Source organism: Mytilus edulis, chromosome 3, assembly GCF_963676685.1.
Source record: "Mytilus edulis chromosome 3, xbMytEdul2.2, whole genome shotgun sequence".
Lineage (NCBI taxonomy): Eukaryota > Metazoa > Mollusca > Bivalvia > Mytilida > Mytilidae > Mytilus > Mytilus edulis.
The window spans coordinates 88,060,861-88,087,432 of NC_092346.1; the positions used below are offsets into that span (position 1 = coordinate 88,060,861).

A 26,572-nucleotide genomic window follows, 5' to 3' on the forward strand; every position below is an offset into this window, starting at 1 on the left:
TAGCAGCCTCGTGCAGTGATGACGAGGTCTTGATAATAAAATAACGGTTCTTTTTAGAAATTTTGGAAAATATCTTCCAAGGTCGGCATGTTGTCATTTTTAAAAGCGTAATAACAAATCGATAATTAGGTATAAAATGTATAAAATCAAATGCGTGATACTGCTTATTTTTATTTAGTTGATTTTTATATATTCATAATATAATAAAATTACCTTTGGTGTCGTATCTTTAATGAAGTGACAACTAGAAGAGTCATACCTTGAAGGGTTTTACGTATTAACTGTAAACTTATTAATTACCCCGACCATACGCGTATGGTCGGGCCATATGAGTATATACCCATACGGTCATGACCATACGCGTATGGTCCAAATACTCATATGGTCCGGAATATATACATATATATTGGACTTATATTTGTTTGTATGTTTGCAAATGATGTATGTGCTGGATTGTTTCACTGAAATTTTTAAAGATGACATATTCTTAAATAACCTCTTTACAACTACGTATATGCAGAACGTGATACATGATATTGCTATACATATATTTTCGAAAGTTTTTTTCTCGTTCGTTGTAACAATTATGTTAAACTGGCAGTAAAAATAATGAAATTATAATTCTATTTTTATTGAAGCAATTTGTTTTTTATTATTAAAATATATAAAACATATTATATCATATTTTCGTTGACTAAAAAAATATCTGTTCATACATGTAAATGTTGCTATTTCAGGATGATCTGAAATACTGACAAACAAATATATACAAATTTCGTCTGACAACAACATTACTAAAAAGTGCACAGACACCAAAAATTAGAAAATAAAATTTATATTCATTTGTTCATCAAAAAATCTAACTGGTCACATTTTATAGTTTGCGTTTTTTAATCTGCATTGCAAATCTCATTGCATCACTGCACAGTATGAATGCTATTGGGATACCAACTAAACAAATTCCAAAATATCCAATCGAAACTGACGACTTTCGATCATCTGGGGCGGATATTTTTGTGTTGATATATGCTGCTGTCTTCGTCTTATCGACGGTAAGATTTTGTTTAAGTTCATCTAAGTAATCATTCAGATATATTTTCAGTTCAGCAATTGACATATTCATATTAGCAAGAAAGTTCCACTTAGAACTAACTGATGCACACGGGCACGTACATTGCATCTGATTAGGAATACTAGGATTTTTTAAATTTGAAGAAGAAGATACAGTTTCTACTGCTGTTATAGAAACTGACAAGCCTGACTTAGTATTGTGCGTAGATATAGTTTCTTTTATTGAAGTAGACTTAGCCGAAGTAGAAACTGGCAGTGCAGCTACTTTTGTACTAATTTCAGTTGACTGTACAAATGTAGTTGTTGGTGACGTTTGTTCACTTCCTATTGAAACAGTAGTTGTTTTATCGTCATCTATACTCGTCATATCATTCACGGGACTGGTAGTGGATAGCTTTTCAATGGTGGATGTAGCCACGAATGTTGTGGGTTCTACTGAAGATGTAGATAATCCTGTTGTAGGTTGTACTGTAGATGTAGATACTTCTGTTGTGGGTTCTACTGTAGATGTTGACACTTCTGTTGTTGGTTTTACTTGAGATGTAGATACTTCTGTTGTACGTTGTACAGTAGATGTAGACACTTCTGATGTAGGTTTTACTTGAGATGTAGACACGTCTGTTGTGGGTTCTAGTACAGCTAGAACTATGGGCAAAGATTCACCTTCTGCAATTGTAAGGAAATTTTTAATACATACTAACGTACAATCTTCAAATGATACAATTAAAAAAAAATGATGTTTAATTCCCGTTTGTCTGATATATTTTGGGCGAACACTTTTGCTCAACATTGTACAACATAATACTTCGTGCAACGGGGCATAGTTCTTTAAATATAAACTCTACTAGTGCAACGGGGCATAGTTCTTTAAATATAAACTCTACTAGTGCATCGAGTGTGCCAGTTAAACTTCATAGGGCATGGCTTGCCTAGGGATTTAGATAGTGTAGATATATCGTAATGCATAAGGTTCGTTTGGCGAATATCCTGCTAGTTCGAATTTAAACGATATGTTGGGGAACATAATCTTTTTAAAATATCAATCTAACATCTTTTAGTTTCAGCAAGTCAACACTTATATTTTGGAGAGCGGTGGTGTAGTGGTTAGTGCATCAGACTACTAACACAAAGGTTCCTGGTTCGATTCCCGTCTGGGATAAAATTTCAGGAACTGAATTTTCGGCTCTCCCTTGACCCGTGTTAATAAGAGATAGCCATATTTCTTGCACGTTGTAGATTTCGAAAAAAGCAGGCTAATGCCGCTACAAGGCAGCACTCGCACCCGCAAAGTGGAAAGGGATTAATATAAGTTGCAAAACTTGTTTCCCAATCCACTATAAATAAATAAGTTTAAACTAACTAACTTATATTTTGAATGTGTTTTAATTATTTGCAAAAAAAGATGTGTTCTTTCTATTGACGTTACTTGAAAGGTCCGTAATGCAAAATAGCAAATTCAAAGAAAAGCATGGAAATTGACGGCTCACTGGAGATTTGACTAATGAAAAGCATCAAAACAACAACACGTTGATTATCTATACAATAATAATTATATCGAACAACACATTAATCCAGGAATGCTCGTAGCTCATGAGTTAATTATTAGTCCAAACACATCAAACGAATGGACACATCACACATATCAAACGAATGGAAAACAACTATCATATTCCTGACTGGGTATAGGTATTATCTTTATCATTAAAACAGCAAACAAACAGCACATTAGCAAAAATAAAATGTAAGAACACAAAATATATCATAGAACAATATCACAATGACGGGATACATGTCATAATTCTGTAACCAAGAAACACAAAAAGACATACACAAAAAAAAAACCGTCAGTACCGATAATATATACTTCAAGACCATCGTGTATTATTTATGAAGTTGATACGGATATTTATCAACAAGGTCTTGGTACCTTCCGATATTTTTTTTTTATTTTAGAAAAAGGACGAGATGTTCTTTGAAATACCCCTTGTTCATCAACTTTGAGCTCAAACACTGGAGAAGTTTTCAAAGTCTTGTGTAGTTGTTGCATGCTCTTGAATACCGATTAAGTTGGGACACGGATGCCACATGTGGAGCAGGATCTGCTAACCCTTCCGGAGCACATGAGATCACACCTAGATTTTATTGGGGTTCATGATGCTTATTCTTTAGTTTCAATGTTGTGTCATGTGTACTATTGTTTGTCTCCTTGTCTTTTTCATTTTTAGCCATGATGTTGTCAGTTTATTTTCGATTTATGAGTTTGTTTGTCCCTCTGGTATCTTTCGTCCCTCTTTTAAAAGATATCATTCTGACAGGTATGTGAATTGTATGTGATTATTATGCATATTTCATTACAAATAGTCTAATATGTGTATCAAGTAAGGGTAAAACAGGCACTAGTTGTCAAATTCATGTTCTCCGTTTGGCTCAAAATTTCATATTTGATTTATAACATATTAAAACATTGATTCAGATTATAAAAGTATAAAATGAACAATTTACAAGACATAGGCTTGATAATATGTCTCATCGTTTTGTGGGAATTTAAATCTAGACGCCATCTAATTAAGTATCGAGTTAACCTCCGAATACTGCTGATGGCAATATATTCGATATAATTAAAACAGAAATAAAGATTAAAATAGATATCGAACTTGTGCAATTGCATTTTTTAAATTCCATATTATAGCTTGACAATATATTTTAAACATCGTTTTTACCTATATAACAATGAGTTTTTGTAGATTGCATCACTCAATAAAATTATTGACCTTTGTTTCACTTTCAATGTCGACATTCTTTTTATTTCAACTACTGAACACGCACAATTCCTGCGTTATCTTTCTCTAACTAAAGGGTTACATTGAAATTCACATGACTACGGAGTCAATGTGGTCGAACTATTCACTTTCAAGCGAATAATGCATCATCGATTTTTTTAGCCTATGTTGACAAAATTTATCTTTACTGGCTGCTGAAATCGAATTATTATTTCACTATTTCACTTAAGTTTGTGATTGAACAAAACAAATCATAATTGTTTTTTTATCAGAGCCCTCTTTAAATCTCATCAGGAATCGTTGAAAATCTATTTAATTAGCAGTTTGCAGATATAACAAACTAATTGCCTGGGGACTGTTCATTAACACAGCACAATCACAGAGGAGATATATGCCCCCTCCTTTGACATATATCGCTGCTTAGTGGGAAAATTCTTACTTACAATCATTAAAGGGAATATAAAATTTTGTATCGTTATACATATTTACAATAATCTTAATTGTAATATATGTTACCATTCGATATATTCACTAGCAACGTATATCATAGTCCATCACGCTTAAAATGTTTGGAAAGTTTCTTTAGTTATTTTTAATTTCCACCAATAAGTAATCTGACTGAACATTTGTCTACCAGTAAGTACCAACACTAAACATATTTCGACAAATAAGTGCTCTCACCAAACATATCTTGATTAATTAATACGTGACCAAACATATCTTAACAACAACAGATCAAAAGATAATTATTTGTAGATCGAATTCTCTTTAGATATCTTGAACTAAATATATAAAGTATAAAAATTACAGTTTCGTGCAACCTTAATATTAATTTCAACTTACGTATATTATAAACAGCCATTCGATTATGTCGTCCACATACATCAGTCACGGTAATTGGACATGGAAGTCCACATGCCAAGTCAGAAACTTTTGTTGTAAATTGTATATCATTTCCACAGTAGCACTCAAATGTATCCTAAAACAAAACATTACTCTTATTTTTGTTTTGTCAATTATGAATATTTATATATGTTATCATAACCTCTGAATTAAGGGGCGTATAATTGTAAAGTGTTTGCTTTAATGTCGACTAGATCACTTCTCATTTAAATGTTATTGAAATAACGTTAACGGTATCAATTCTTACTGCACTGGATGTTCATTTCTAAAACCAATGTCTCTGAAGTTGGGCCGAAATATTTGAAAACTCCAAAACCATATTTATGACAAGAACAAATCAACTCTGCAAAACAGCAAGACCGGGATGAAAAATTGGAGTAGACAATGGATCTTAAACAGTGCCTGGATAAAAGGGTAATTTGGGATAGAGAAAGAAATATTGTCTTGTATCAACCAGTCATCTCTAAAAGACAGTTGCAATGTTTCTTTAGTTTGAACAAGGGATTGTCACTTTTCTAACATGAGGCATTATATGTCATCTTCCTATACGCACCCTATTTGTGACATTTAAACATATTATGTCTGTTCATTTTGTTTACACATCGTTTTCAATATAATCGAATTTGAAGCGACTGTCATAAAAGTTTAGCTAGCTATAAAACCAGGTTTAACTCATCATTTTCTACATATGAAAGTTGTTATCCATTCGTTTGATGTGTTTGAGCTTTCTTTTTGCCATTTGATTAGGGACTTGCCGTTTGAATTTTCCTTGGAGTATATAATTTTATGTGATTTTACTCTTGCGGGGAAGCGGAGTTGTGGGTAGTCATTCTTCTAAAAAAAAAAACAACAACAAGGAAACTACATGTATATTGGCACGGGGTCCCTCCAGGTATTTTAGATTAAATATTTACAAAGTTATGGAACTTTATTTATCGAAATATCATAAACAATTGTCGACATGTCATGCTCCTAGGACTTAGACTTCTTTAACATTGTATGTAACGATCTTACAACTAATAAGATATATATACTCTTAAAGCCTTTTACATATTTATATTGTTTTACTCATCAATATATTTATAATAGGTAACACTTTTCATTGAATACCAATTTTAAATGCCATATTCTGATGTTGCTACATACAAATGGAAAGATCACATTTAGAAAATCATGACATCTGCCTTGACATAAAATTAAGTTATCGTTGTCAATTATTGATATAAATCAAAGCTATAACACTATCTCGTTTTCTTAATTATCAATGCAATTCGATACATGTGGTGAACAAAATAAACAATATTTTGAATTTTGAAGTGAGAGTACACGTGTAAGGATAATTTCATTCGTTTGAGGAGTTCTGCCCTTCAAGACCAATACTTACCAATGCATCAAGTTTTGATGCAGCAAAGTTGTAATTCGAATTCCCGCATCTTTCCATGCAGGAAACGGTTGTTGGTTCAGTACTAACTGATTTTTGAAAGGCTGTCATACCATTGTTATCATCTGTCCAATAACATCCCAAAACTGTAAAGCCTTTTCAATAAACAAAGGAAAATGATAGTGATAGGTAAAGCCACATATTTTGATCAGGTTGCATACGACTATAACGTTATGTTTTATCTCTATTACGTTCATTAATACCACAGTTACAATTATGGAATAAATATGTTTTCATGGAATAAATCTGTTTCATTGAATAAATCCGTTTGCCACTGCTGGTGGACGTTTCGTCCCCGAGGGTATCACCAGCCCAGTAGTCAACACTATACAATATCAATAATGTGGTCATTTTTATAAATTTCCAGTTTACAAAACTTTGATTTTTTCGAAAAAACTAAAGATTTTCTTACCCAAGGCATTAATTACCTAAGCCGTATTTGACACAACTTTTTGAAATTTGGTATCCTCAATGCTCTTCAACTTTGTACTAGTTTGGCTTTATAAATATTTTGATATGAGCGTCACTGATGAGTCTTATGTAGACGAAACGCGCGTCTGGCGTACTAAATTATAATCCTGGTACCTTTGATAACTATTTACACCACTGGGTCGATGCCACTGCTGGTGGACGTTTCGTCCCCGAGGGTATCACCAGCCCAGTAGTCAACACTTCGGTGTTGAAATGAATATCAATAATGTGGTCATTTTTATAAATTGCCTGTTTACAGAATTTAGAATTTTTCGAAAAAATAAGGATTTTCTTATCCCAGGCATATATTAGCCTAGCCGTATTTGGCACAACTTTTTGGAATTTTGAATCCTTAATGCTCTTCAACTTTGTACTAGTTTGGCTTTATAAATATTTTGATATGAGCGTCACTGATGAGTCTTATGCAGACGAAACGCGCGTCTGGCGTTCTAAATTATAATCCTGGTACTTTTGATAACTATTTACACCACTGGGTCGATGTCACTACTGATGGAGGTTTTGTCCCCGAGGGTATCACCAGCCCAGTAGTCAACACTTCGGTGTTGACATGAATATTAATAATGTGGTCATTTAAAAAAATTTCCCGTTTACAAAACTTTGAATTTTTCGAAAAACTAAGGATTTTCTTATCCCAGGCATAGATTACCTTAGCCGTATTTGGCACAACTTTTAGGAATTTTGGATCCTTAATGCTCTTCATATTTGTACTAGTTTGGCGTTATAAATATTTTGATATGAGCGTCACTGATGAGTCTTATGCAGACGAAACGCGCGTCTGGCGTTCTAAATTATAATCCTGGTACTTTTGATAACTATTTATACCACTGGGTCGATGTCACTACTGATGGAGGTTTTGTCCCCGAGGGTATCACCAGCCCAGTAGTCAACACTTCGGTGTTGACATGAATATTAATAATTTGGTCATTTAAAAAAATTTCCCGTTTACAAAACTTTGAATTTTTCGAAAAACTAAGGATTTTCTTATCCCAGGCATATATTACCTTAGCCGTATTTGGCACAACTTTTAGGAATTTTGGATCCTTAATGCTCTTCATCTTTGTACTAGTTTGGCGTTATAAATATTTTGATATGAGCGTCACTGATGAGTCTTATGTAGACGAAACGCGCGTTTGGCGTACTTAATTATAATCCTGGTACCTTTGATAACTACATTCATGGAATAAATTCGTTTTCATGAAATAAATCTGCTATATCTATGATACCGTTATTCAGATATCAAATATACCTGAAATGCCGTAATGCTTTTCGAGCATGCACACTTACTTCGAATAAGATATACAACATAGTAAAAAACAAGTGTACATGTGTGATTAATTCCAATCACTGTAGCTACATGTATGTAGCTAAGCATTCATACATACTAACAGAGTAATATAATGCAAAATAATGGCAAATCTTTTGTAACCTTTCCGTTTTTTTTTTGGGTTTTTTTTTTTGGAAACACATGAGATCCTCCCCGGTTGCCGGTGGGGTTTTTGATGCTCAGTCTTTAGTTTTCTATGTTGGGTTTTGTGTACTTTGTTCGTCTTTTCGTCATCTTTCTTTTGTTTTGTCCTGCCATTGTCAGTTATGTTTTCGACTTATGAGCTTACAAATCCCCTTGTATCTTTCACCTCTCGTTTGTTTTAGGCACAATTTTGTCATTAAATTTTATAATTCCGATCATAGTTTAGAAAAGATTTTTCATTTTAACGGAAGGGAACCATTTGAAAAATCATTCACATGATTTGCGCTAAAATATTTCTTCTGAATATAAATAAAATCTAGTGATTTCCAGTTTACTTGCAAGTTATTGGTTTACTTGGTGTACTTTTCTACGTCAAGGCGTCATACGAGATTTTTGTTTTAATACATTCGATTAAATAATCGTCTGAATTTGGATGGAGAAAGCGTTTTTGTCTGCAACATAAACATTAATTAGTTGTCGTCATATACTGGTTATTTCTTCTATCGACCATTCTTTCTGTAAGGATTCGACCGGTTACTGGTTGTGATGTTAAGTTGGCGTCGGTTTTCGACATTATTTGTAATGCCCGGTATAATCAAGTCGAAATACCTGTGTAACTTGACCAATATTGGTCTGATTTTTGCGAGATAATTGATACTACTTTTTGATCAGATTAATTCAAGCAATGTAACCATAAAATAAAACTAACTAACACCTTTAGAAAATCCAAACCTACATTTAACTTTTTTTTGTCTAAATTATGCATCATAGGCTGCATATTAACATCTCTTTCTTAATACGAGACGTCATCTATATGGAGTCGGTACGCGCAACTCAATACAGACAGCCTCTCTGCAAAGTTGGTCTGTCAAGACATCAGGCTGATTTGGAAACAATATAATGGTATGTTCACTCCCAGTTTTTAGTGGAGTTCGTGTTGTTTCTTATTTATTATTTATAACTGTTGATGTAAATGTCCTTTGGTTTTGTGAGTCTTTGTTAACTCCTTGGTTTTGATTGTTAATGTCTTGAAACCAAATTATAGTTGTGAAATTCACTTATTTTCCAACATCTAGTCGATACTTATATTTTGACTTTGGCTTATTTATACAATATTTACACTTAAGATGGACACTGATGATGATGTTTCTGTTGCCAATCTTACGAAAATTTTATATCCCAACTCGTTCGCTTTGACATTTGCTATAGCTACGATATAGATTTCTAACTAGTTATTATTTTGTCCGGTATTTTGTTACAACTAACTATTTCAAACTTTACTAAATTCTTTCATCGATACAAAGATTTGGTTTACAAGCTTGGTTGGTAAGATTACTGTAATAAGATCTTAAATCTTTGTTTTAACGGTGCTAACAACGATTTGTTTTTCATTATTAAATAAAAACATAGCTGAATATGTATTTCTATACAGTCATGAACAGTTGCGGTCCATTATCATTGCAATACTTGTATTATGGCATTTCATAAGGTCATACTTTTTCTCGTATTTACATAAAGTCCATTGGATGTGTACTGATAATAAAAATCTAGGCTTTTAAATTGATCTATTTATAAGTTGTTACATGCTTTAAACTATCTTTTAGTAACTGAGTGTACTGTTAGATCGTATTTTGTTTCTTGGTTATGCTTTATATCGATCTGGTGACATATTTATCCATTTTTAACAAATTTCTTATGTTGTGCTGTTAAATCAATGTCTTAGATTAGGGAAAGGTCAAAGGTCGCAAAATGTTTAACACTGCTTGTATGTTTTGTTTCTATCATTGTTTTGTTTATAAAAAGTAAAGTTAAGTTTACTCGTTGAATTGTTTTACATTTTGTCATGTCTGGGTTTATTTTTTATTATTATTTTGTTTACTATACGGTATGTGTTTGACTCGATTTTGAAGACTGCTCACATCTACGTCACTTGGTCGATAGTAAATAGTTGTCGCATACTTCAACAATTATTCTGAACGATTGTTGGACATTGTTACTTCAAAAATGAAACAAAATCATGGACTGTATTTGTGGTCTAGTAATATATCTATACCGAGGAAGTTTGTATTAGATAGATAGATCATGAGATTCCGTAGTTTAGAGAGGCAGACAACTTTCGTGAGCCATTTCGATATGATGTGTTATTTCCCAATAAATAACAACACTATAACTGTCTATAATATTTATGACAATGTTACAGAGTGTAGGAAAACAAACAAAAGGCTTGAATTAAAACCTTTATTTGGAGTCGTATCGATGTATATATGATACTTTACAAACATTAGATTTTTAGAAATAAAGGTAACAGCAGTATACCGCTGTTCCATAGTCATAAATCGATTGAGGGCATACAAAATAGTTTCGATCCTATGATGATTGTTTTACGAAAATTTGTATACAAGCTATCTTCACCTGATATGTAAAAAACAACATACCTTCATTTGCTACTTTAAGAGATAAAATGGGACGAAATATTAGTCATTTAATCAAAATTTCGTATCTTATTACATTTCCATTCTTTGGATAGCAACACCTAGCTTTTTATTTTAACAGATAAACAAGCATATTTTGTAAAAACATTTTTCCTACACATTATGCTTCGTTCAACGCTTTCATATCCCAACGAAGAGCTAAAATCTCAATTTAACCTTGTTATACTATGGGTTATTTAAAAAAAATAATTAGGATAGGTATTTTGTTGATTATGAACCTAGCAACTTCAAAAATGAAAGAGTGAAGTAAAAAGTAATTGAAAAGATGTCTTGTAACCATTATCATATGAGTAAAAACAACTGTTTGGTAATAGGCAATCGTCAAGATAAAAGTACGAACAAGAAAACATTCTTATATATGTCCACCCAAGATCTTTCAAAAATATATTGGTATCGAATGTTGACTACATAAGATCAAACTCATGAGACAAGGAATTCCAAACATACGCCTTATGTTCTATTATAAGAACTAGAACTTTAATATATAAGGTGCGACAAATTTCGTCCACTTTACTGATAAGCACGTACACGTGATCCAAATAAAAACGAAACACCTTGAGACTGTCAAAGCTATAATTCTTTTTTCATTGATTAATCTTACTTCAAAGTGTTAATTAAATAGCAAAACTAATTTAATCGATGATTGTAAGACTGCTATAATTACTATAATCGACCAAGAGTTTGTGTTTCTTTTCTTTTTTGTATACTTTAAACTGTTTAATAAATATCAAGCGTCAGTTGTCATTGCCGTCTTGTTAACACATCTTTCATATTGACTATCATTTTCACATTTAATTATATATCAATTGAACATATTACTCTTATTCAATGTTTCATATTCACTACATCAAAAAACAACAGTAAACAAAACATATAATTTAATTTTAAAATTTTTTTTTTTTTTATCAGGTTAATACGAATTGATTTTTGTTTTCATTTCATGACATGACATTTGATCTGTACATACTTACATTAGACGGTAGAAGTTAACATTTCTGATCATTATAAGTATACCCAGAACGGGTTGAATTGGGTCATTATTATGTGTTTTTTCTGATAATAATATATTAAAAACTACCAAGGGATGGACAAAGGAGTAGGTTCAGTAAGACCCCTTTTTGGCCCCAAAATATAGCAGTTTTACAAAATTGTTTAAATGTAAAATTTTAGTTATTTTTTGGAAGGTATAATGCCTCTGCTACATAAATATTGGCTTATTTTGGCATTACAATGCACATATATCGGGTACTTGCATCATAAAGTCATGCTAAATTACTGAATTCTTCACAATTTCAGCATTTTAGTTAAATTTTAGACGGTTTCCGTCTTAAATGAAACTGGCCGCATTCGTGTTCATTCTTGATATTGAAATTTAAGTTGTGTTTAATGATAATACATAACATATATAAAGGTTGAGGATGAACACGGATGCGGCCACTTTCATTTTTGACAAAAACAATATGAAAAGTGACAGTTTTTGGCATATTTGATAGATTTTTCATATTTACGCTTGAATCGGAGCGTTTTTAATGATTGAATCACTTAAAATCTTTCAAAAAAAATTATTGAATCAATTGAAATAGACATATAAGTGTTTAAAAAGTGTCCAAAATCTTTCGTCAGATGAACTTGAAATTTGAGGCCAAAACCGGCCCTCACCGGACCAACTCCTTTAAATGAACCAGACAGTAAAATAAATGTATTTCATTTACGCAATAAGGTTTTTCTTTGCGATAAAAGTTATCAAATGTACCAGGATTATAATTTAATACACCAGACGCGCGTTTCGTCTTCAAAAGACTCATCAGTGACGCTCAGATCAAAATAGTTATAAAGCCAAACAAGAACAAAGGTGAGGACCCAAATTCCAAAAAGTTGTACCAAATGAAGCTAAGGTAGCACTCCACAGTTAGGTGTGTAGTTTCGCATTTTGGCCCCTGTGGATTTTTTAAATATGAGAGCTAGTGTGCAATAAAATTCATTTTTGGATAGCTGAGTATTAAAATAGCCTTTGTATTGGGTTTATATGAACATCAAAGTTATGTAATGTATGTAATATAGGCTGTTTTCTGTATGACAGTCCGTATTTGCATGTCCATACCATACATTGGTCCGGCAATTATTGTAATGTTTTTTTCCAACTTTTTATCGCACGAACTTTGTGATTGGATTTTACGAAAAAATGGGGCGAAAGACACCCATTTTTTATTTGATCATTAGGAAGATTTAAGAAAACAGTTTCTAAAGAGGTATCACTCAAAGGCATTGAAATTCTAGTTTGATCCAAATTTTGGGGGATATATGACATGTTCACCCCCCTTTTTGCAATATTTTATGGTAAATAAATGCTGAATGTTGCCATGGATACACATAAAAGGAATTAATTTTCACCCCTTTAACTTTGGAAAATTGAATCTATGGAAGATACTGATTACATACATATGCATATGTACAACACAAACAGTTAGGTTAATGTATTAGAAATCCAGGAATAGGAGATGATAAAACATTTTGGGGCTCATTTTTAATTTTATTTTCTAACTGTGGAGTGCTACCTTATGGCACATCAGAAAGCACAGAAATGCACTTTTAAAGTTAAAATTGACCACAAATCTTTAGTCTTTTATGTTCTTGTTTTAGCTCTGAAGGTAAAAAAACTGCTAGGAATGCAATTTATGTTAATTTTATTGTTTACTGTCCTTAGCAACCAAATATACACATTTTGACACTTAGACATGTTGCGGTCTTAAATTTGTACCCCGTTAGCTTTGCCCTTGTAACCAAAGATTGCGCTTTATATGATAATCTCAGAATGTATCGCTTTATATTTTTGAATGCGAATAAGTCAAATAAACATTTTTAGCAGGATTTTATATCATAATTTGGCATTAATTAAATTAAATGATGCCAGTACTGTTAGAAATTTATACCCTGCTTGAGAGCTTCTAAACCAAGGTTAGGTATGCTATTTACAGCAAAAATTACCTATAAGTGCTTTCAAACACCTAAAACTTGTACAATTTGTACTCTTTGAAGGTAGTTTTATAATTTCAAATAAAAAAAGGGAAAAGTTTTAGAAATTTACCCCAAAAATGAGACAGACTTGAAGTTTTTCACTATGCTCCAGCATTTATTTTAAAATAACTTTTTGTCGCGTTTCAACACCAACTGCTAACCTTCATAAAATCTTTATTACTGAACCAATTTAAAAACTAAGGTACCATTTTCATTGTAACAACTAGTAGAACACAGAAAACATAAAAAAAAGTTGAGGCAGGAGGGGAAAAAATTTACCTTAAGGTAGCACTCCACAGTTAGGTGTGTAGTTTCGCATTTTGGCCCCTGTGGATTTTTTAAATATGAGAGCTAGTGTGCAATAAAATTCATTTTTGGATAGCTGAGTATTAAAATAGCCTTTGTATTGGGTTTATATGAACATCAAGGTTATGTAATGTATGTAATATAGGCTGTTTTCTGTATGACAGTCCGTATTTGCATGTCCATACCATACATTGGTCCGGCAATTATTGTAATGTTTTTTTCCAACTTTTTATCGCACGAACTTTGTGATTGGATTTTACGAAAAAATGAGGCGAAAGACACCCATTTTTTATTTGATCATTAGGAAGATTTAAGAAAACAGTTTCTAAAGAGGTATCACTCAAAGGCATTGAAATTCTAGTTTGATCCAAATTTTGGGGGATATATGACATGTTCACCCCCCTTTTTGCAATATTTTATGGTAAATAAATGCTGAATGTTGCCATGGATACACATAAAAGGAATTAATTTTCACCCCTTTAACTTTGGAAAATTGAATCTATGGAAGATACTGATTACATACATATGCACATGTACAACACAAACAGTTAGGTTAATGTATTAGAAATCCAGGAATAGGAGATGATAAAACATTTTGGGGCTCATTTTTAATTTTATTTTCTAACTGTGGAGTGCTACCTAAGGTAATTTATTTCTTGGAAAAGAAATTCCTCAGTTTTTCGGAAAATTCAAAGTTTTGTAAACAGGAAATTTATAAAAATTACCATATAATTGATATTTATCTCAACACCGAAGTGCTGACTACTGGGCTGATGATACCCTCGGGGACGAAACATCCACCAGCAGTGGCATCGACCCAGTGGTATAAAACGTTATCAAAGGTACCATGACTATGATTTGATACGTTAGACGCGCGTTTCGTCACAAATTGGCGTCACACATTGGCGTATAGACCGGCGTGCAACAGACGTACAGAGAAAATCGACAATGTCTGTATACGTTAGTTTCACACCAGAGGAACGCTAAGCAATCGTCAAACGCGCGATGTATAAATTTCAAGTACGTCGAAATGCAAAGGTATTCGCTTGGCGAACGATATAACTCAAGGAAATTTTTACGCAGCTTAAAAATTTTCATCCAGCTCAAGCGTATACCTGTACGCTACATGCACGTAATACATCCGCTACAAGTGCGTTGAAAACGCTTCAGGTAAGTTTCAGATACATTTAGGGCACGTTGTATACGCTTCAAGGTCGTTCGACTTTAACTAAAACATATGCGGGTGTGTTTGTAAAAACACCCCATAATTAACCCTCCCACACACACCGAAAGAACGGATTATAGTCCCAGATACCCCGGGATGCGTCTCAAATACGTGCAAGAGACTTTGTTCCTTCGTAGCGTGCATTCCATCTACGTTAGACAAACGTCAGACAAATGATTATATTCGTCACTTGAACGTCCGATAAACGCTTAGGTACGCTTCCCGTACGCCCAATTTACGATTAAAGCTCGTTGTGCACACGATAAAGATATGACTGACAGATTGAATGCATCCAAAATTACTAGCGTATTAAAATCGTACATGATTTTTTACCACGCCCGGCGTACGTCAGAGCTATTTATACGCTGATGTGTGACGCCGGTAGACTCATCAGTGACGCTCAGATCAAAATTGTAATAAAGCCAAACAAGTTCACAATTGAAGAGCATTGAGGATCCAAAATAAATACTGCTTCCAGTCCAATATACAGATGAAAGATAACGCAAACGTTTTGATATATTGTATCAAGAATACAAGGCTCTTATAAAAATGTTGTAGAAATAAAACATATGTAAGCAAGTGATTCATACTCAAAGTTCATTCAAAGAGAAGAAGCTTCTGTTTTTGTTATGACTAAAGTTTTAGCAGTTCTAGTCGGATAGATGTAATTTAAAAGTTGTATATTCAGAATCAAAACAGATGTGGACAGTAAAACCTTAAAAATAATAGAGTGAACATTCTCAGTTCAGAAAAGCATCAAGTATAATCTCAGATTTAGAAAATAAGACTAATCAGTGTTTAATGTTTTAAATTCAATTAAGGTTTAATAATGAATGGTGAATGTGATCTATGATAAAAACGGTGTTTTTGTCATCATAAGGGGACGCCCATTGGATATTCTGGGGTAGCCAGGAGAAGTTTGAAAATAAATAACTCAGCCTTGATAATCACAAAAATAAATGGTTTGTTCTGTGGTAGTGTGAAAATAAATTACCTGACTTGCAATGTATTAAAAATAAATAACTCAGCAGGTCTAATCAAAAGTATGAGATGGCACCAGACTCTTTATAAGTTCATCTTCCCCCCCCCCCCCCAAAAAAAAATCGAAAAAATCGGGAAACAATTCATAATTTTTTAATAATGAAAGTATATATATAATAAAATATACTTAAAATGTCTGAAAATTGGTTTCATTTAACTTGAGGTAAATTGTCTTAGTTTTATTCTAACAGGGCCGTAACGTACATTGAGACAAATGCCTCATGTAGGAAATTTCAAAACCAAACGCTTGTCTCAATATCAAATTGTGTTCACGGCGAGTGCCTTGCAAGAAGCAAGTTCTGTTTTCCCTCAGACGTAGCCCTGATTTTTCGGGATCAATGTTTCTTATTCATTTGTCTTTTGTCCATTGATTGCCCTTCTATATTCTGTTATAGTTACATTCTTTTTGTAATCTAGTAATTTTGTTATGAACTTCATCATGAGTTCAAAAAAATACCTGCACACACAGACTTAACTATGTGAATTCAATTTTTGCTTTATCATGCACATGACATTGGTCTTTTGATAACATTGTCCCTAGAAACTTAAGTCTTACACTGAATTTTTACATTTTGCTTTGAGACCAAATAGTTATCAAAGGTACCAGGATTATAATTTAGTACGCCAGACGCGCGTTTCGTCTACATAAGACTCATCAGTGACGCTCACATCAAAATATTTATAAAGCCAAACAATTACAAAGTTGAAGAGCATAGAGGATCCAAAATTCCAAAACGTTGGGTTAAATACAGCTAAGGAAATCTATGCCTGGAATGAGATAATCCTTAGTTTTTCGAAAAATTTAAACTTTTGTTAACAGGAAATTTATAAAAAAAAAAAATAAAAAAAAAAATAAAAGACCACATTATTGATATTCATGTCCACACCGAAGTGTTGACTACTGGGCTGGTGGTACCCTCGGGGACGGAACGTCCACCAGCAGTGGCATCGACCCAGTGGTGTAAATAGTTATCAAAGGTACCAGGATTATAATTTAGTACGCCAGACGCGCGTTTCGTCTACATAAGACTCATCAGTGACGCTCATATCAAAATATTTATTAAACTAAAACAATTACAAAGTTGAAGAGCGTAGAGGATCCAAAATTCCAAAAAGTTGTGTCAAATACGGCTAAGGAAATCTATGCCTGGAATAAGAAAATCCTTAGTTTTTCGAAAAATTTAAACTTTTGTTAACAGGAAATTTATAAAAAAAAAAAAAAAAAAAAAAAAAAAAGACCACATTATTGATATTCATGTCCACACCGAAGTGTTGACTACTGGGCTGGTGATACCCTCGGGGACGGAACGTCCACCAGCAGTGGCATCGACCCAGTGGTGTAAATAGTTATCAAAGGTACCAGGATTATAATTTAGTACGCCAGACGCGCGTTTCGTCTACATAAGACTCATCAGTGACGCTCATATCAAAATATTTATAAAGCCAAACAATTACAAAGTTGAAGAGCATAGAGGATCCAAAATTCCAAAACGTTGGGTTAAATACAGCTAAGGAAATCTATGCCTGGAATGAGATAATCCTTAGTTTTTCGAAAAATTTAAACTTTTGTTAACAGGAAATTTATAAAAAAAAAAACAATAAAAAAAAATAAAAGACCACATTATTGATATTCATGTCCACACCGAAGTGTTGACTACTGGGCTGGTGGTACACTCGGGGACGGAACGTCCACCAGCAGTGGCATCGACCCAGTGGTGTAAATAGTTATCAAAGGTACCAGGATTATAATTTAGTACGCCAGACGCGCGTTTCGTCTACATAAGACTCATCAGTGACGCTCATATCAAAATATTTATTAAACTAAAACAATTACAAAGTTGAAGAGCATAGAGGATCCAAAATTCCAAAAAGTTGTGTCAAATACGGCTAAGGAAATCTATGCCTGGAATAAGAAAATCCTTAGTTTTTCGAAAAATTTAAACTTTTGTTAACAGGAAATTTATAAAAAAAAAAAAAAAAAAAAAGAAAAAAGACCACATTATTGATATTCATGTCCACACCGAAGTGTTGACTACTGGGCTGGTGATACCCTCGGGGACGGAACGTCCACCAGCAGTGGCATCGACCCAGTGGTGTAAATAGTTATCAAAGGTACCAGGATTATAATTTAGTACGCCAGACGCGCGTTTCGTCTACATAAGACTCATCAGTGACGCTCATATCAAAATATTTATAAAGCCAAACAATTACAAAGTTGAAGAGCATTTTCTGTTTTCCCTCAGACGTAGCCCTGATTTTTCGGGATCAATGTTTCTTATTTATTTGTCTTAATTTTGTCCATTGATTGCCCTTCTATATTCTGTTATAGTTACATTTTTTTTGTAATCTAGAAAATGTTGTCAAAAAATTATTAAAACAAAACTTGCATTTTACAACTTCAACTCCGTACTTTATTTGGCCTTTTTAACTTTTTTGGATTCAAGCGTCACTGATGAGTCTTTTGTAGACGAAACGCGCGTCTGGCGTATATACAAAATTTAGTCCTGGTATCTATGATGAGTTGATTTTCAGATTAAGAAAGGGTCTTCGGAACACCCAGAAAGCATGATTTTGCATCATTTGTTCAATAGCTTCTTGGGCCTTCAGTGGCTCCAAAACCCTTCAAAAATGTTTTTGGCTCGCTCCGCTCGGCATAATGTGTTTATCAATACTTTTAAAAGATGCTTGTTACAACCACACTTCAATACTATGTATTTATGCAATACATGTATATGCAGTTGGAAATATAAAAGATTCATTTCTGCAGAGGATCATGACTAATTCTGATTAAATGGCATATAATGACTTGACTATACATGTATTATTTATAAGAAACAAATCATTTAAAAATTGTATGTTTTCGAATATCATAAATATAGTGGTGAAAATGAATAATCAGCCCCTTGCTTTAATGAAAATGAAAATTCCTGCTTCAATAGTGCAGAAAATGAATAATTTGTCCTCTTAGTTTACAAAAAAAAAATAACCGATCAAAAACAAATCCTCCCCCCCTCCCCCCCCCCAGAATATCAAATGGTCGTCCCCTAACTTTGTTGTAACATCTTGAATACGTGTATAGGGTACAATACATTTGTATAATTAGAAATTAAAGTCTCTGAAATTTTCAGGGATTATGTATAATGTCTCAGTTAATAAAATATGATGCATTATCACTAGAAAAAAAAATGTCAATTATTTTACATAATCACTGGAATGAAGAGACAATGAATAAATTTTTAAAGCTAAATAATTTATTCTGTAAAATCATATCCAAACATCTTTAGAAACATAAATATCAAAATTTTAAGCATAATATTATAATACAAATCATTTTTTTTTTACATTTCTTCATTCTTTGATATTTTAGATCATTTTTCGGGATTCGTAAACTTTGTCAATTATTGTTTATTCTGTATATCTTAACATTACATCATCATTTTGATCGTTTTGCACATTTTGCTTATTACTTTATATTTGTAAAAAAACATTTAAATCATATAGTATTGGACATGTGTTCTTATTCTTGTGATGTTTTTTTGCAACAATAAAACCTAATGGTTACGTATTAGTATAGTATTTGACTTACTGCTTGTTGAAGAGAACTATAGTGTTCATCAAAAACATTTAAAGGTGATTGAAAGGTCATTCAGACACATAAAATGCATTCCTTTGTGTATTAGATGGACAAAACGGCATTTTAATTTCTGTTCTCTAATGAACAATGGCCATTACATTTTTTATATATGATTTATCACCAGGTTTGCACTCACATAAGCATCCGAGATGTGCCTCATATGGAGCACCTGATATCACCCCCGGTTTTTGATAGGGTTCGTGTTGCACAGTCTTCAATTTTCTATGTTGTGTTTTGTGTACTGTTGTTTGTTTCTTGGTCTTTTTGTTTAGCCATTGCGTGATTTATTTTCGCTTTATGAATTTTAATGTCCTTTTGGTATATGTCTCCTCTCCATTACACGATCAACATGCAGAATCGGTATCATTTCATAAACATAAAACAGGATTCTCTTACTCATATCCACTTTATTTTACAGCAAATTATATATTTGTGCACATTTATATTGGTATCATGAATAATTATTTTTAATATTTTTGTTTTTGGGCTTATGCTGTTTATTACATTTAAAATAAAATAGCAATTGAAAACTTATCATCTTATAATAATAAATAAATACAATATTTATAGAGCGCATTATATAATAACAAAAATTACTCTAAGCGCTTCACATTTAAAAATATATAAAATACAAAAAAAAAAAAAAAAAAAATACATAAAACATAGATTACAAAGCACTATCGTAAAAGAAGCAAACAAGCATATAAAAATTTATAATTTGTTTTTTAAAAGAAACGAAAAATGCATGTACCCTAAAATATATACAAAACTGTCTAAAACTAATGCAGTCAATTAAAAGTATATATAAAATCTACAAGAAATCCTTAAAAGCAGTCCGAAATAAATGAGTCTTGAGTTGCTTTTTAAAAACATCTAAAGAATTTACACTCCGAAAAGACGATGGCAAATTGTTCCAGAGTGTAGGCGCAGCCTTGTCAAAACGCCTCTCACCGTAGCTTTTCGTTCGAACGTCATTTGGAGGATGTAGGAGCATACTATTTTCCGACCTGAGTGTTCTACTTGGCCTGTATGGCGTAATTAAATTTTGAAGGTAACTAGGAGCTTTGCCATGCTGTGCTTTGTACACATATAAAAGAAGTTTATATTGGCAACGGTAATGTATGGGTAGCCAGTGTAACGATATTAAAACAGGCGTAATTGAGTCAAATTTCCTTTTTCGTGTTATCAAACGTGCTGCTGTGTTTTGGACCCGCTGCAATTTACTGATAATTTTGGTGTTAGTACCGTACAACAATGCATTGCCATAGTCCAGCCTTGATGTAACTAGGGAGCACACTAGTGTTTTACTGGCTTCAACTGAAATTAAAGATCGAATTCGACCAATATTCCGAATTTGGTAAAAACAAGCCTTGGTGATCGCACTGGCTTGATGTTCCATACTGATGGTTTTATCAAAGTACATTCCCAGATTTTTCACACAAGAAACGTCGCTTAACACTGTTCCATCAAATTTCAGACGAAAATCTGAAAGATGCTTCAATTGATGTTTTGGTGCAAAGATTATTAATTCTGTCTTGTCTTCATTAAGTTTCAGCATGTTGACTCTCATCCAATCACCAATATCAGATAAACATTTTTCAAGGCGTTTCGACAGATCGCACCAGTCTCCTTTCGGTCTTATAATTTGATAAACCTGAGCATCTTAATAAGATTTGATAAATTGACAGGGAATGAATTATATCCACTTTAAACCAAAAAGGGGTAAGGCAGAAGATCATTTATTTGTTTTTGATTCAGTTTTATTAATAAAGCAAAGAATCTTTGTTTTATTGATAGTCCCCCAAATTATTCAGGGAATTTTTTTTAATAATTCTTAAAATTAAATTGAATTGACTAGGACGTTATTACATTTTAAACATAGCGTAAACAAGTTTTTAAAGCTTATCAAACAAACTTAAAAACCAAATTAGACATTCACTTGAAGTATTACATTTGTTAGTACCAAAAAAAGAAAAAAAATGGATCATTAAATTTATCTGACTCGCAAACATCGAACATTGAAAAGTATTGGAAGAAGTAATATCAATTCAAATAATTGCGACTTCAAGTCTTGTTTAAACACAAAATTACCGTCAATTGTTCACACGTGTTGATCTAAATGTAACAAACAAATCGTATCGAAAATAGTAAACTAGACAGCATGTAACATATTACTGAAAATCATACAAAATTGTTTTTTTTATTCTCAAAATTTATCAAGTTGAATAAATAAATAAATAAATAAAAAAATTCTACAAAAATTTATCAAACTTACCTTCAACATAATATGTATGAAATCCTGATAGAAATTCATATGTTAGATAAGTAAGAATAAATGTCTGCATCATTTGTGTTAAGCTGTTATTCGAAAAGTGTTCTTTTCAAACATGATTGACGATTTGTTTTGAACGCTCACTGCAGATTGGTATTGCTCTCTTTTATGTAAACGCTCCACTGAATGTGAATCAAGAATATGAAATTTGTATTTAACTAGCAATAAGATTTAATTTCATAGTTTACGATATTTCTTTTACCTGAAATATTGATTGTTTTCACTGCGCTGTTTAATTGCAGCGGACATTTAAATATTATACTTCCAAATAAGTATTGTTTCTCTGTATTACGGGGACAGTTTATCTAAACATTCTCAAGTTTCAATTCGGTATTTTATTAGGTAGAGGATCACAATTTTGATATCGATACGGTATTTTTTAGGTACAATGTACTCGACTAAGTAGTTTTCGCCATGTGGCATTGATATGCACCAGCTCAGTTGTATAATTTGTCAGGATCTAGTAGAGTGACATTTCTTGATGCGAATTATTTACCTTTTAACCTTTAAATGTTCTCGTCCTTTTACAAAAAGAAATGTAAAAGAATATCCTTATATTAACTAAATCATCATAAATGTACTGCTGTTGAATAATTATGCTCCCGTAGACTAATTTGACGATATTTCCCCCGTATGCAGTGACGTTAACTACCGATACTCTCGTTATAACTTCGGCCATATCTCATAAGCCGAAAACCAACTACCATCTTTCAATGTGTTCATGGACAGACAAATGTCAATTCTTATCATTTGGCATTGATTTAAGAAGGATGCCTCACAATAAACATTGGCACGGAATGTGTCAACTTTATGTGACCACAACTTAATTTGAGATAAGATAAACTATCTAACCAAAAACCGATTTTAATCTTATAAGAAACATTTTAGATTGAAAACAATAATTCATCTTATGTAGTCAAAATGAGTACAGTTGATATTATGCAGTAAAAGTAAAAACAGTTGATACTTTTTGTAACATTGAGTAAATTGGTAAATACAGCGTGATTTTCAATTCAGTCTAAGTATTGCCTTTTCTTTAACTGAGAACGGGAGGACAAAGGCAGAGACTTAGTGTACGTTTATAGCCTTTCTCAATTGTGTAAGATCTATGGCTTACGATTTATGAAACAATGGATATTATTTTATCCTTAGGTAATTCGGAAAATGATAGCAATCTGGTGATTTTGGTCATATTGTCAAATACCTTTAAACCCATGTGTTCCACATAAGCAGACAGATTCAAAACATCACAGTCTGAAAGCACATAACATATCTTTTTTATCACTGCAGAAGATAAACAAAATAAAAGTGATTGCAAGGAAAACTTAATCAAACAAAAACATCCAACGAATTAATAATAAATACATCAGGAATCTAATGTACAGTAGTTGTCGTTAACTTTGTTTATGTAATTTATACGTGTTTCTCGTTTCTCGTTTTGTTTATATAGATTAGACCGTTGGTTTTCCCGTTTGAATGGTTTTACACTAGTAATTTTGGGGCCCTTTATAGCTTGTTGTTTGGTATGAGCCAAGGCTCCGTTTTGAAGGCCGTACATTGACTTATAATGGTTTACTTTTTTAAATTGTTATTTGGATGGAGAGTTGTCTCATTGGCGCTCACACCACATCTTCATATATCTATTATCAATAAATCCGACAAACGCAGAAAATCTACCCTTCTAAAAATAAGAGGAAGTATCATTAAGAAAAACAAAAACAAAAACAAATTATAAGAAATATTTATTATAAGAACAGGGTTTATGAATTTCTGGACAGGCACATATACAAAATCAGATTAAACTCGACTTAGTGTTCCAGCAGTGTAATAATCCAAAAATTTAGAGAAAAAAGTTTTACAATATTATTTTAACGTTTAACCTTACGTTGCGAAAAGTTCTGCTGGTATAATTCAGTTTGTCGAGTTCCTGTGATGATTCATTTTGTATAAACTCTCACCATAATACAAGTAAAACAATACATATTTAGGTTGAGCGTTTACTCTGTCATTTATAAATAGAAACGGAAAGTAGATTTACGAAAAACTGTTATCTTTGAAAAAACATTTGTTTTTATTTATAATCTATCAATATCTATTTATCCGTGCAAAGCTCGGCTTACTAGAAAGAAAACAGGCAGAATATCAAGTGAACGTAGATACGGATTTTTCAGATGTTCTGATTGTGGAGCACAATGGGAAAGTTCCAATGTTTACTGCGTTCAAGGAACTAACAGTGTAAGTAAAGCTCGGCAGATGAAATGCATATCGTCGACATTTTTTTTATATACTATAAACAAATCTTTCTGTCGATTTTTAATACAACCATTTTGAATTCTGAATTTTCATATTTATTCCTATCTTAAAGCGATACAAAGGACAGTTTCAATTTTGTTTCATTTTCATAAACAAACACATACTTATTTCCAGGCATACTACGCTCAAGATTGCAAAAAGTGCAATACCGCCTGTAATCCTTGCAGAGTTGAAAGGTTGAAATGCTCGATTTGTGGTCAGGTCAACTGTACTTGTTCCAGGGAGGAAAGAGCACAACGCCATATCGATCCAAATAAGTCCCACCGCAGTGATCTTTGTCATAAATGTAAAAGTGGAAACCCCTGCATGAATTAAAATGGTGTATGTGGATACCTTTCAACAATTGCAGAAGAATCGGAAACTGAATGTAAAATGCTTAATTTTCATACTTAAATTCATGTATAATCAGGTGTTTTATTTATTTTATTATAGATAATCTATTGGAGTTGTACTTTAATCCTGAAATTTACGTTTGCATAGTTCTTTATAAGTTATTGTAAACAGATATATATAATAAAAATAGATAATTAGTTTTGTTAATAATTTTTTTTATCCGTGTTATGATTTGATTAGCTAATGATAAAATATACAATTATTCTTAATAAATTAATAAATAATGGTGACATTGGTTTCGGGAGTTGTTAAATAGTTATATGAAACGATTGTTTTGAAATTATAATGATCAGGAATTTCTTGAACCGATGCATGTATATACTTAACAAAGTCCTGTATTCAAACTTTTATATTTTATGTTTTATTGTCAAAATTTACCGAATATGACCTCAAAAACAATCAACTGGATTATGGATCACATGAAAAGAAGTCAGACATGAGACATGCATTAGACAAATGATTAAAGATGTTTTTGGTATATATATTTTCTATGCATTTCCTTTGGTTAATTACACTTTGTCATAACAGTTAAATGATTTTGGTGAATTAATTTTTTTCTTTCAGAATACAACTTCCCTGTTTATTTGCTTTTTCTTTCATCCCGCTTTATCCATTCCACTTTCATTGTTCGGATGCTAAAGTACTAGCGATAATTTTATTGGTTATGGTCATTTTGTTAATAGCACTATATGGATTTATTATGTCCCAGGATCATTATATACGAAAAACTATCGGTGAATTACAGAACAGGAAGACAATAACTCAATAGCAGTACATTTCTGATCAGAAAATATTTATAAAAGAAAGGTCTTACTTTTAAAAAAGTCAAAGTCCACGTGTTCAACTTTGCCGTGCAAGAATGATATTCAAATTCAACCTTTCTTTTTATTTTAAGATCATTTGACATTGATTTAGCTTCTTTAATCTTTGCACACACTGGAAAACATATGTTATAAGAACTATTGTATTTTCGTTTGAAGTCAATTACTCATGTTATGAATATATTTCAGATTGATTTACGAACAGTTATTGAAATAAAATGAAATTTATTGTAGTCTACATCTTTCAGTGTATATAAAGTGCGAATCCAGCTAGTTCATTTTCACTGTTATATGCGGGTATGTCTATTGTAGAATAAAGGATCATGGGAAAACTGTATTTGTTTACGTTTTGAAAATACCAAATTAATTGATTTGAAGGAAAGTTTTTACATATTTTCATTGTGATATGTCTTTATTATGTACAAACATAGCATTAAAGTTCAAATAAGTGTTATAAAAGCAACATAATATAGAATATCGATTTTTGAAAGCGATCCATTTTAACTATAGATGCGATGAATTATCACTGTTAGTGCAGTCATTTCTGATGTGGAATTTTCGAAGATGCGAGGAATTTTTATTGTAGAATTATGTGATAAATGCACTTGAAACAAATGAAAAAACTTAGTTGATGACTTTATAATTTATGATAAATGTATTTTCAAATTGAAATACAAACTCCTCATTCATTCTTTACCAAATATATAGCTTTTCAAACTTGTAATAAAAACGCTTCTCAAAATGTCATATTGTATTCTTCAAATTACGTTTTTCCTTGAATTAAAAAATAAAAATAAAAGATATTTCTGTATTTTTTTGAAGTCAAAGATTGATATTGCGGAGTT

At 32.2% G+C, this 26,572-nt stretch overlaps 2 protein-coding genes across 2 annotated transcripts; one reads left to right on the plus strand and one right to left on the minus strand.

The window, feature by feature from the left end:
- Positions 1-615: 615 nt before the first annotated feature.
- On the minus strand, positions 616-22,381 carry LOC139514642 (uncharacterized). Its single transcript, XM_071304095.1, has 4 exons — positions 22,144-22,381; positions 6,139-6,290; positions 4,695-4,830; positions 616-1,737 (listed from the first exon to the last, which is right to left on the minus strand). The coding sequence occupies exons 1-4, from the start codon at positions 22,214-22,216 to the stop codon at positions 875-877; spliced, it is 1,224 nt and encodes a 407-aa protein (XP_071160196.1). The 5' UTR covers positions 22,217-22,381; the 3' UTR covers positions 616-874.
- Positions 22,382-23,330: 949 nt separating this feature from the next.
- Positions 23,331-25,043, plus strand: LOC139515481 (zygote arrest protein 1-like). Its single transcript, XM_071305054.1, has 3 exons — positions 23,331-23,378; positions 24,220-24,435; positions 24,628-25,043. Exons 1-3 carry the CDS (start codon positions 23,331-23,333, stop codon positions 24,826-24,828), a joined length of 465 nt encoding a protein of 154 aa, XP_071161155.1. The 3' UTR covers positions 24,829-25,043.
- The last annotated feature ends 1,529 nt before the right edge of the window (positions 25,044-26,572 follow it).